The sequence below is a fragment of the Dama dama genome, chromosome 10 (genome assembly GCF_033118175.1).
Source record: "Dama dama isolate Ldn47 chromosome 10, ASM3311817v1, whole genome shotgun sequence".
Classification (NCBI taxonomy): Eukaryota; Metazoa; Chordata; class Mammalia; order Artiodactyla; family Cervidae; genus Dama; species Dama dama.
Window position 1 is genome coordinate 36,862,160 of NC_083690.1, and position 12,734 is coordinate 36,874,893.

General features: G+C 40.4%; 1 protein-coding gene across 1 annotated transcript; it reads left to right on the forward strand.

Moving 5' to 3' along the window:
* The first annotated feature begins 11,891 nt into the window (after positions 1-11,891).
* Positions 11,892-12,311, forward strand: LOC133063191 (protein FAM136A-like). Its single transcript, XM_061152317.1, has one exon. The coding sequence runs from the start codon at positions 11,892-11,894 to the stop codon at positions 12,309-12,311; it is 420 nt and encodes a 139-aa protein (XP_061008300.1).
* Positions 12,312-12,734: the final 423 nt, after the last annotated feature.

Sequence of the window (12,734 nt, forward strand, 5' to 3'; positions counted from 1 at the left end):
TGCTCAGAACTCTGTGTATTTTGGGATAATTTTTGGTAAACCTAAAACTGCTCTTTAAAGAAGTCTATTAAGGGCTTCCCTGGTGGCTCAGTGGTAAAAAATCCGCCAACCAATGCAGGAGACATGGGTTCAATCCCTGATCTAGGAAGATCCCACATGCCTCAAAGTGACTAAGTCTGTGCACCACAACTATTGAGCCTGTGTTCTGGAGCCTGGGAACCACAATCACTGAAGGCTTCATAGCCTAGAGCCTGTGCTCTGCAACAAAAGAAGCCACAAGAAACCCAAGCACCCCAACTAGAGAGTAGCCCCCACTTGCTGCAACTAGAGAAAAGCCCAGGCAGCAACAAAGACCGAGCACAGCCAAAAAAAAAAAAAGCCTATTAAACTGCTTGAATTAAGGAGGAAAAAAAAAATGCTAAGATTCCCATTTGCTTCTTCTCCCACACATCCACTCTCCCAACTTTTCCACCTTACACTCCCCAGGAGGCTGATTCCTATGGACCACGTCACCCAGGTGCCCTTGCCCCCTGGCTTCCTACTGGGACCTGCCAGTGGAAGGCACCTGCTGATCAAGGGGAGAAGACCACCCTCCTCACTGAAGCACCCTGGGTTGCTGTTCTCCTCCACCAACGTCCCTCTCACTATAACTGGGGCTACTTATTCCCCGTTCTGGTAATTGTTCCCTCTCTTTGCTCCTTCAAGCATACGGGCAACAGGGACTCCACCCTTGCCCGTCCAATGTGCTCCACCTTCTCTGCCAGCATCCCATAATCCTCCCCACTCCTTTGGAAATGATCCCTTTTAAACTCTCCTCCAGCCCCTCCATTTGAGGATGTCATCCGTCTGCTCCCCTGACTGATACAAACATAGAAATTAATTTCCCAGAATTTACTAAAGTCACTTTATATAATTTAAAAAGAGAAATTACTTGATTGCATGGCCCTGTTGAGTACCAACTAGGAAAAGTAAGAGAAACATGTAGATGCCTTATGACAAAAGATAAGTATATCAAAGACAAAGAAAACTCTTAAGAACTTTCCAAGTGAGGGCAAGTCATGTACATAGAAATAAGATTAAAATTGTTATCACAGCAGTGACAATGACATAAAGTATTGTATTTAGGTTGGTACAAAAGTAATTGAGGTTTTTGCCTTGTGAAATTTGCCATTTGATATTGGAATACATTCTTAAGTAAATGTGGTTATGTTGTACATCATTTTAATACACATTTCTCACTTTATTTTTTTTTTTTGCTAATGACTAATTACTTGCTGTTTATTTTACATGTATTTTAGACTATGGATATGATGTTAGACAAAAAGCATACTTGAGCGATTTTCTTATTTGAGTTCAAAATGGGTCATAAAACAGTGGAGACGTCTCACAACATCAACAACACATTTGGCTCAGGAACAACACAGTGGTGGTTCAAGAAGTATTGCAAAGGAGACCAGAACCTGGAAGATGAGCAGTGTAGTGGCCAGCCATCGGATGTTGACAATGACCAGTTAGAGCAATCATTGAAGCTGATCCTCTTAAAACTACATGAGAAGTTGGCGAAGAACTCAACATTGACCATTCTATGGTCATTCTGCATTTGAAGCAAATTGGAAAAGTGGAAAAGCTCAATAAGCGTGTGCCTCATGAGCCGAACAAAAATTTTAAAAATCGTCATTTAGAAGTGTCATCTTCTCTTATTCTGTGCAACAACAACGAACCACTTCTCAATCAGATTGTGACCTGCAATGAAAAGTGGATTTTACATGACAACTGGCAATGACCAGCTCAGTGACTGGACTGAGAAGAAGCTACAATCACTGCCCAAAGCTAAACTTGCACCAAAAGAAAAGGTCATGGTCACTGATGGTGGGCTGCTGCCTGTCTGATCCACTATAGCTTTCTGAATCCCAGTGAAACCATTCCATCTGAGAAGTATGCTCAACAAATTGATGAGATGCACTGAACACTGCAATACATGCAGCCGGCATTGGTCAACAGAATGGCCCCAATTCTTCTCCACAACAATGCCTGACCACACGTCACACACACGTCGCACAACCAACGCTTCAAAAGTTGAACCAACTGGGCTACGAAGTTTAGACTCATCCATCATACTCACCTGACCCCTCACCAACCAATTACCACTTCTTCAAGCATCTTTATGCTACAGGAATAAATCACTTTATTTCTCGTTGGCAAAAATGTGTTGATTTTAATGGTTCCTATTTTGATTAATAAATATGTGTTTGAACCTAGTTATAATAATTTAAAATTCAAGATCTGAAATCACAATTACTCTGCAACCAACCTAATAAAGAATCATCTTGAACCGGGTGCCCAAAGCCAGCCGTGGGGCACCACTAGGTGGCGCTACTGACACCCGCCGGGAAGCGGTCACTTGGGGAGGGCACCCAAGGGTTCCCTAGAGGTCCTACTGCAGAGGACGCCAGCTCCGCCGGGTGAGAAGAGCATCCTGGGAGCCCCTGTGGGGGTCGTGGGGTTGGGAGTTAGGACAAAATTTACAATGCCTGTTGAAAAATATAAGCCCAAAATGTCATTTAAAGTGACCCTAGATGGTTGTACACTTGCACCCAGCAGATGTAAATAAAGATCACCTCTGGAGGAGGGCACAGCACCAAGGTCTCAAAGAATTCACAAGGATCAAGTTCCAAATAGGATGAAATATAAATTTAAAAAATCATCAAACACAACAAAACAAGTGATCATGAGCAAAAGAACTACAGAAACAATTAACTGCAGAGTTAGAGCTTTAAAGGCTGCTAATATTAGTATTATCTGACACTGTTCATAAATCAATAGGTGTAAGGAAATAAGATATTGGAAGTATGACTTAAATTTAAATCATAAATCATAAATAAATTTAAATCATAAATCAATTTAAATCAATTTCAAACTGACCAGGCAGGTTTGGGGGGTGGGGTGGGGTGGGGGTGGGGGGAAGAACAAATAGAAACTCTTCAAATGTAAAATATAAACATTGAAATAAAATAATAAATGGATAAGTTAAACAGCAAATTAAATACAGTGGGAGATAAAATTGTCAGAAGGCAGCCTGGATGCACAGAGAAGGAAGATACAAAGGAAGAAAAAAAGTCAAATATAAAGGACAAATATAAAATAAAAAGCTATGGTTTTTCTAGTAGTCATGTAGAGATGTTATAATTGGACCATAAAGAAGGTTGAGTGTCGAAGAATTGATGCTTTTGAATTGTGGTGCTGGAGAAGACTCTTGAGAGTCCCTTGGAGAGCGAGGGGATCAAACCAGTCAATTCTAAAGGCAATCAACCCCGAATATTCACTGGAAGGACTGATGCTGAAGCTCCAAAATCTTGGCTGCCTGATGGGAAGAGCTGACTCACTGGAAAAGACCTTCATGCTGGGAAAGATTGAGGGCAGGATGAGGCAGGGGCAGCAGAGAATGAGATGGTTGGATAACATCACTGACTCAATGGCCATGAGTTTGAGCAAATTCTGGGAGATAGTGAAGGGCAGGGAAGCCTGGTGAGCTGCAGTCCATGGGATTCCAAGAGTCAGACACAACTCAGCAACTGAACAACAACAACAAAGGACAGAGTGAAAAAGGCCTGATGTGTCAAATAATACGACCTCAGAAATATGGACTCGAGAAACTGGGAAATAAACAGTATTTGATGAGACAACAGATTTTCTAGTATTGACTCAGGAAGCCCAATAAATTCCAAGCATAATAAGTAAAAAGAAGTCACAGCCAGAAACATTCTAGTTTAATGGTAAAATACCAAAACCAAAGAGGAGATGTTAATAGTAAGCAAAATAAAAAACCCAGTATCCATAGAAGCACCACAAACAGACAACTAACTTCTCACCAGAACCCAAAAGAAAGTGCAAAGTTATCTTTGAAGTGTTGAGAAAAAAAAAAAACTATGTCAACCTTGAATTATGTACCCAAATAAGCTATTTTCAAGAACATTAGTAAAATAAAGATATTTATAAACAAAATAAGAAATAACAGAAAGAAGTAAGCTCTGAGGTACAAAAGAGAATGGTGAGAAAAAAGAAGCAAGCATACAGGTAAATCAAAAGTAATACTGAGCTTATAAAAGAGTAACATGATGCCTAATTTGTGTGATTGAAAATACCAAGGTAGGAGTCCCAGGTCTAGTTAGGTGAGTAAACACACTCCACCATGTCTCTCCCCCACTGATAACCACTAAAGCCCTGTACAGAATACATGGAATTATTGGAGGACTCTGAAAAATCAGTTACAGGAGACTGGGAGAGAGAAATCAGAACTCATGGAAAGGTATGGTGGTGAGTTTATGGTTTGGTTTTGTTTTATCCTCCCATGTCTCTCATCCCAGACTCAGAGCATCCTGAATCCCAGAACTGCACAGCAGACACAGGAAGAAAAACTCCAACAGAAACCCTCCTTTACTGATCAGAGGACTACGACAGACAGACTAGAAGGAAAATCGTGGTTTTATTTGTAATTGCACCCCACCCTGCCCTGGGTTAAGACCCAAAGAAGCACTCTCATGCAGTAGGGGTAACCCAGTCACAGAGCAGTCGTGGCCACTGTGAGAAAAACTAGAAGAAGGATAGGTGTTAGCTCTTCTCTAAGTTTTTGGTAGAATTCAGCTGTGAAGCCGTCTGGTCCTGGGCTTTTGTTTGCTGGAAGATTTCTGATTAGTTTATATTTCTGTGCTTGTGATGGGTCTGTTAAGATTTTCTATTTCTTCCTGGCTCAGTTTTGGAAAGTTGTGCTTTTCTAAGAATTTGTCCATTTCTTCTGATTTGTCCATTTTATTGGCAAATAGTAGCTGATAGTAGTCTCTTATGATCCGTTGTATTTCTGTGTTGTCTGTTGTGATCTCTCTAATTTTGTTGATTTGATTCTTCTCCCTTTGTTTCTTGATGAGTCTGGCTATGGTTTGTCAATTTTATTTATCTTCTCAAAGAACCAGCTTTTGGCTCTGTTGATTTTTGCTGTGGTCTCTTTTGTTTCTTTTGCATTTATTCCTGCCTTAATTTTTAAGATTTCTTTCCTTCTACTAACTCTGGGGTTCTTAATTTCTTCCATTTCTAGTTGCTTTAGGTGTAGAGTTAGGTTATTTATTTGACTTTTTTCTTGTTTCTTGAGGTAAGCCTGTATTGCTATGAACCTTCCCCTTAGCACTGCTTTTACAGTGTCCCATAGGTTTTGGGTTGTTGTGTTTTCATTTTCATTCGGTTCTATGCATATTTTGATTTCTTTTTTTATTTCTTCTGTGATTTGTTGGTTGTTCAGCAGTGTGTTGTTCAGCCTCCATATGTTGGAATTTTTAATAGTTTTTCTCCTGTAATTGAAATCTAATCTTACTGCATTGTGGTCAGAAAAGATGCTTGGAATGATTTCAATTTTTTTAAATTTACCAAGGCTAGATTTATGACCCAGGATGTGATCTATCCTGGAGAAGGTTCCATGTGCGCTTGAGAAAAAGGTGAAATTTATTGTTTTGGGGTGAAATGTCCTATAGATATCAATTAGGTCTAACTGGTCTATTGTATCATTTGAAGTTTGTGTTTCCTTGTTAATTTTCTGTTTAGTTGATCTATCCATAGGTGTCAGTGGGTATTAAAGTCTCCCACTATTATTGTGTTATTGTTAATTTCCCCTTTCGTACTTATTAGCATTTGCCTTACATATTACGGTGCTCCTGTGTTGGGTGCATATATATTTATAATTGTTATATCTTCTTCTTGGATTGATCCTTTGATCATTATGTAGTGTCCTTCTTTGTCTCTTTTAAAGTCTATTTAATGAGTGTTGCTACTCCTGCTTTCTTTTGGTCTCTATTTGCATGGAATATCTTTTTCCAGCCCTTCACTTTCAGTCTGTACGTGTCCCTTGTTTTGAGGTGGGTCTCTTGTAGACAACATATATAGGGGTCTTGTTTTTGTATCCACTCAGACAGACTTTGTCTTTTGGGTGGGGCATTCAACCCATTTACATTTAAGGTAATTATTGATAAGTATGATCCCATTGCCATTTACTTTGTTGTTTTGGGTTTGAGTTTATACACCCTTTCTGTGTTTCCTGTCTGGAGAAGATCCTTTAGCATTTGTTGAAGAGCTGGTTTGGTGGTGCTGAATTCTCTCAACTTTTGCTTGTCTGTAAAGCTTTTTATTCCTCCTTCATATTTGAATGAGATCCTTGCTGGGTACAGTAATCTGGGCTGTAGGTTTTTCACTTTCATCACTTTAAGTATGTCCTGCCATTCCCTTCTGGCCTGAAGAGTTTCTATTGAAAGATCAGCTGTTATCCTTATGGGAATACCCTTGTGTGTTATTTGTTGTTTTTCCCTTGCTGCTCTTAATATTTGTTCTTTGTGTTTGATCTTTGTTAATTTAATTAATATGTGCCTTGGGGTGTTTTGCCTTGGGTTTATCCTGTTTGGGACTCTCTGGGTTTCTTGGACTTGGGACTTCCCCATTTTAGGAAGTTTTCAACTATTATCTCCTCAAGTATTTTCTCATGGTCTTTCTTTTTGTCTTCTTCTTCTGGGACTCCTATGATTTGAATGTTGGGGCATTTAACATCATCCCAGAGGTCTCTGAGGTTGTCCTCATTCCTTTTAATTCTTTTTTCCTCTCTGCTTCATTTATTTCTACCTTTCTATCTTCTACCTCACTTATCCTATCTTCTGCCTCCATTATTCTATTGTTGGTTCCCTACAGAGTGTTTTTGATCTCATTTATTGCATTATTCATTATATATTGACTTTTTTTTAATTTCTTCTAGGTCTTTGTTAAACCTTTCTTGCATCTTCTCGATCCTTGTCTCCAGGCTATTTATCTGTAACTCCAATTTTCTTTCAAGACTTTGGATCATTTTCATTATCATTATTCAGAATTCTTTACCAGGTAGATTCCCTGTATCTTCCTCTTTTGTTTGGTTTGGTGGGCATTTATCCTGTTCCTTTACCTGCTGGGCATTTCTCTGCCTTTTCATCTTATTTATGTTGCTGTGTTTGAGGTGGCCTTTCTGTATTCTTGCAGTTTGTGTTTCCTTTTTATTGTGGAGGTTCCTCACTGTAGGTGGGGTTGGATGGGTGGCTTGTCAAGATTTCCTGGTTAGGGAAGCTTGTGTCAGTGTTCTGTTGCATGGAGCTGAATTTCTTCCCTCTAGAGTGCAATGAAGTGTCCATTTATGATAAATGTATGATCTTTTTAATATGTTTTTGGATTCTGTTTGCTAGAATTTTGTTAAGGATTTTTGCATCTATGTTCATCAGTGATATTGGCCTATAGTTTTCTTTTTTTGTGGCATCTTTGTCAGGTTTTGGTATTAAGGTGATGGTGGCCTCATAGAATGAGTTTGGGAGTTTACCTTCCTCTGCAATTTTCTGGCCTGTATATTGAAACTCAGGGCTATGTTCCTACTCAAACTCTTCCAGAAAATTGCAGAGGAATGTAAACTTCCAAACTCATTCTGTGAGGCCACCATCACCCTAATACCAAAACCAGACAAAGATGCCACAAAAAAAGAAAACCACAGGCCAATGTCAGAATCCAACAACATATTAAAAAGATCACACATCATGCATGACCAAGTGGGTTTTATCCCAGGGATGCAAGGATTCTTCAATATCCACAAATCAATCAACATAATACACCACATTAACAAATTGAAAGATAAAAATCATATGATTATCTCAATAGATACAGAGAAAGCCTTGGACAAAATTCAACATCCATTTATGATAAAAACTCTCCAGAAAGCAGGAATAGGAGGAACATACCTCAACATAATAAAAGCTATATATGACAAACCCTCAGCAAACATTATCCTCAATGGTGAAAAATTGAAAGCATTTCCCCTAAAGTCAGGAACAAGACAAGGGTGCCCACTCTCACCACTACTATTCAACATAGCTTTGGAAGTTTTGGCCACAGCAATCAGAGCAGAAAAAGAAATAAAAGGAATCCAGATTGGAAAAGAAGAAGTAAAACTCTCACTGTTTGCAGATGACATGATCCTCTACATAGAAAACCCTAAAGACTCCACCATAAAATTACTAGAGCTAATCAATAAACATAGTAAAGTTGCAGGATATAAAATTAACACACAGAAATCCCTTGCATTCCTATACACTAACAATGAGAAAACAGAAAGAGAAATTAAGGAAACAATTCCATTCAGCATTGCAATGAAAAGAATAAAATACTTAGGAATATATCTACCTAAAGAAACAAAAGACCTATATATAGAAAACTATAAAACACTGGTGAAAGAAATCAAAGAGGACACACATAGATGGAGAAATATACCATGTTCATGGATTGGAAGAATCAATATAGTGAATATGAGTATACTACCTAAAGCAATCTATAGATTCAATGCAATCCCTATCAAGCTACCAATGGTATTTTTCACAGAACTAGAACAAATAATTTCATAATCTGTATGGAAATACAAAAAAACTCAAATAGCCAAAGTAGTCTTGAGAAAGAAGAATGGAACTGGAGGAATCAACCTGCCTGACTTCAGGCTCTACTACAAAGCCACAGTCATCAAGACAGTATGGTACTGGCACAAAGAAATATAGATCAGTGGAACAAAATAGAAAGCCCAGAGATAAATCCACGCACCTATGGACACCTTATCTTTGACAAAGCGGCAAGAATATACAATGAAGAAAAGACAATCTCTTTAACAAGTGGTGCTGGGAAAACTGGTCAACCACTTGTGAAAGAATGAAACTAGAATACTTTCTAACACAATACACAAAGGTAAACTCAAAATGGATTAGAGATCTAAACATAAGACCAGAAACTATAAAACTCCTAGAGGAAAACAGACAAAACACTCTCCGACATAAATCACAGCAAGATCCTCTATGACCCACCTCCCAGAGTATTGGAAATAAAAGCAAAAATAAACAAATGGGACCTAATTAAACTTAAAAACTTTTGCACAACAAAGGAAACTATAAGCAAGGTGAAAAGACAGCCTTCAGAATGGGAGAAAATAATAGCAAATGAAGCAACTGACAAATAATTAATCTCAAAAATATACAAGCAACTCCTGCAGCTCAATTCCAGAAAAATAAACCACCAAATCAAAAAATGGGCCAAAGAACTACACAGACATTTCTCCAAAGAAGACATACAGATGGCTAACAAACACAAGAAAAGATGCTCAACATCACTCATTATCAGTTCAGTTCAGTTCAGTTCAGTTGCTCAGTCGTGTCCGACTCTTTGCAACCCCATGAATCACAGCAAGCCAGGCCTCTCTGTCCATCACAAACTCCCAGAGTCTACCCAAACCCATGCCCATCGAGTTGGTGATGCCATCCAGCCATCTCATCCTGTCGTCCCCTTCTCCTCTTGCCACCAATCCCTCCCAGCATCAAGGTCTTTACCAATGAGTCAACTCTTTGCATGAGGTGGCCAAAGTACTGGAGTTTCAGCTTCAGCATCAGTCCTTCCAATGAACACCCAGGACTGATCTCCTTTAGGATGAACTGGTTGGATCTCCTTGCAGTCCAAGGGACTCTCAAGAGTCTTCTCCAACACCACAGTTCAAAAGCAACGATTTTTCGGCGCTCAGCTTTCTTCACAGTCCAACTCTCACATTCATACATGACCACTGGAAAAACCATAGCCTTGACCAGACGGACCTTTGTTGGCAAAGTAATGTCTCTGCTTTTTAACATGCTATCTAGGTTGGTCATAACTTTCCTTCCAAGGAGTAAGCGTCTTTTAATTTCATGGCTGCAGTCACCATCTGCAGTGATTTTGGAGCCCAAAAAAATAAAGTCTGACACTATTTCCATTGTCTCCCCATCTATTTCCCATGAGGTGATGGGACCAGATGCCATGATCTTAGTTTTCTGAATGTTAAGCTTTAAGCCAACTTTTTCACTCTCATCTTTCACTTTGCAAATCAAAACCACAATGAGGTACCATTTCACACCAGTCAGAATGGCTGCTATCCAATAGTCTACAAGCAATAAATGCTGGAGAGGGTGTGGAGAAAAGGGAACCCTCTTACACTGTTGATGGAAATGCAAACTAGTACAGCCGCTATGGAGAAGAGTGTGGAGATTCCTTAAAAAACTGGAAATAGAACTGCCATATAACCCAGCAATTCCACTACTGGGCATACACACTGAGGAAACTAGAATTGAAAGAGACACGTGTACCCCAATGTTCATCACAGCACTGTATATAATAGTCAGGACATGGAAGCAACCTAGATGTCCATCAGCAGAAGAATGGATAAGGAAGATGTGGTACATATACACAATGGACTATCACTCAGCCATTAAAAAGAATACATTTGAATCAGTTCTAATGAGGTGGATGAAACTGGAGCCTATTATACAGAGTGAAGTAAGCCAGAAAGAAAAACACTAATACAGTATACTAACACATATATATGGAATTTAGAAAGATGGTAACAATAACCCTATATGCAAGACAGCAAAAGAGACACAGATGTATAGAATAGTCTTTGGACTCTGTGGGAGAGGGTGAGGGTGGGATGATTTGGGAAAATGGCATTGAAACATGTATATTACCATATGTGAAATGAATTGCCAGTCCAGGTTCAATGCATGATACAGGGTGCTCGGGGCTGGTGCACTGGGATGACCCAGAGGGATGGGATGGAGAGGGAGGTGGGAGGGGGGTTCAGGATGGAGAACACACATACACCTGTGGCAGATTCATGTCAATGTATGGCAAAACCACTACAATATTGTAAAGTAATTAGCCTCCAATTAAAATAAATAAATGTATATTAAAAAAGAAAAAGAAAAACTAGGAGAGAGAGAGAAAACAACAGCAACAACAACTCTTCTCCCTGACCACAGACACTAAGAAAGGGAGACCTTGTGGTTGAAGGAGCCTGGGAGGAACTCCCTTGCTTTTCTCTCTCCCCTCCCTCTCACTGTTTCCCTGCAAGACAGATGCAGTCACAGAAAGTGCCTGTAAAAAGTGATGAAGAAGCTAAAACCTGGGCTTTCTATCTTTAAGAGGAAGAAGCTTGAAAGAGGGATTCCATCAGCTGCATATGGAGTCCCAAGTTCTCACCTAAGATAAACATCAATGGAACTGATCCTAAAGAACATACTAAAGGCTTTGTGAACTAAACTGTTCACAAAGACCCCCACCCCAGTCCCAGGGTGGCTCATGGGCAGTGGAGGGGCAGGGGGTGAAGGAGAGGAAGGGGGTAGGTGCACACACAGGACAAACTCCACAGCCAAGTTTTTGAAAATGGAAATGGCTTTGGAACCACAGCCCACAGCAGGCATGTTGGGACTCTGGGCTGAAGACTCAAAGAAACTCATTGCCTAAAGAGCAATCAACACTCTCCAAAAGATTCTAACAGGACCCAGCACCTCATAGAACAATAGTTACAATGTCCAGGATATAAAGCAAAGTTACAAGTGCTCGGGCCTGGTGCACTGGGAAGACCCAGAGGAATCGGGTGGAGAGGGAGGTGGGAGAGGGGATCGGGATGGGGAATGTGTGTAACTCTATGGCTGATTCATATTAGTGTATGACAAAACCCACTGAAATGTTGTGAAGTAATTAGCCTCCAACTAATAAAAAATAAAAAAATAAAAAAAATTAAAAAAAAAATAAAGCAAAGTTGCTGGAAGTAGAAATAAAGAGAAAAATCTCAATAACCCACAAGGCATGCCCACCTCAATGACACAGATGTTGGAATTGCTAGACAAAGACTTTAACACAGCAATGACAACCTTGCTCTATGAAATAAAGGTGAACAGTCTTGAAATGAATAGAAAGACAGACATTCTCAGCAGGAAATAAAATCCGTAAGAGTCAAATGAAAACATTCAAGCTGGGCGCAGCCAGGAACCCCGCAGGTCACCATGGCGGATCTGCAGCAGCAGCTCCGGGTGCAGGAGGTGGTGGACTCCATGGTGAAGAGTCTGGAGAGGGAGAATATCCGGAAGATGCAGGGCCTTATGTTCCGGTGCAGCGCCGCCTGTTGTGAGGAAAGCCAGGCATCCATGCAGCAAGTGCACCAGTGCATTGAGCGCTGCCATGCACCTCTGGCTCAAGCTCAGGCCCTGGTGACCAGCAAGTTGGAGAAGTTCCAGGACCGCCTGGCCTGGTGCACTATGTATTGCAATGACAAGGCCAAAGGTTCGATAGATGCAGGGAGTAAGGAGTTTCACGTGAAGCGGCAGCTGGAGACCTGCGTGACCAAGTGTGTGGATGACCACATGAACCTCATCCCAACCATGACCAGGAAGATGAAGGAGTCTCTCTCTTCCATGGGGAAATAGCTGTCTGCTAGTGGCCATCAGGGCTGAGGGCAGGAATTGATTTAAAAAGAGGAATGGGGATTTGGGTCTTTTAAGGAGAGTTGATGAATGAGGAAAGTAAGGATGGCAGCAAGTCTAAGGCCTGTGTTTCTTTCCTCTGGATGCTGGTTCCTGTGTGTTTCAATCCTAGAAAGTGAAATGGAAAAAAAAAAAAAAAAACGGTGCTAAAATTTGGGTCACAGATAGCACAGGAAGTTTGTTGTGAGCCTGAATTTCATGTGGCAAGTACTTCCCCTGCCAATAGGGAGTCTCCCTTGTCCCAAACCAGGGCTCTCCAAGGTACCAGATTCTCTTACTGCACAGATACTAAGAGGCCGGCAGGTTCATGTAACCTGATTATGGGCTAGTGGAGTATGAAAGGAGGTGTTTCTATTTGTTGCCCAT

Coding starts and splice junctions, on each gene's coding strand:
- LOC133063191 (XM_061152317.1), top strand. CDS start 11,892: ATGGCGGATCTGCAGCAGCAGCTCCGGGTGCAGGAGGTGGTGGACTCC.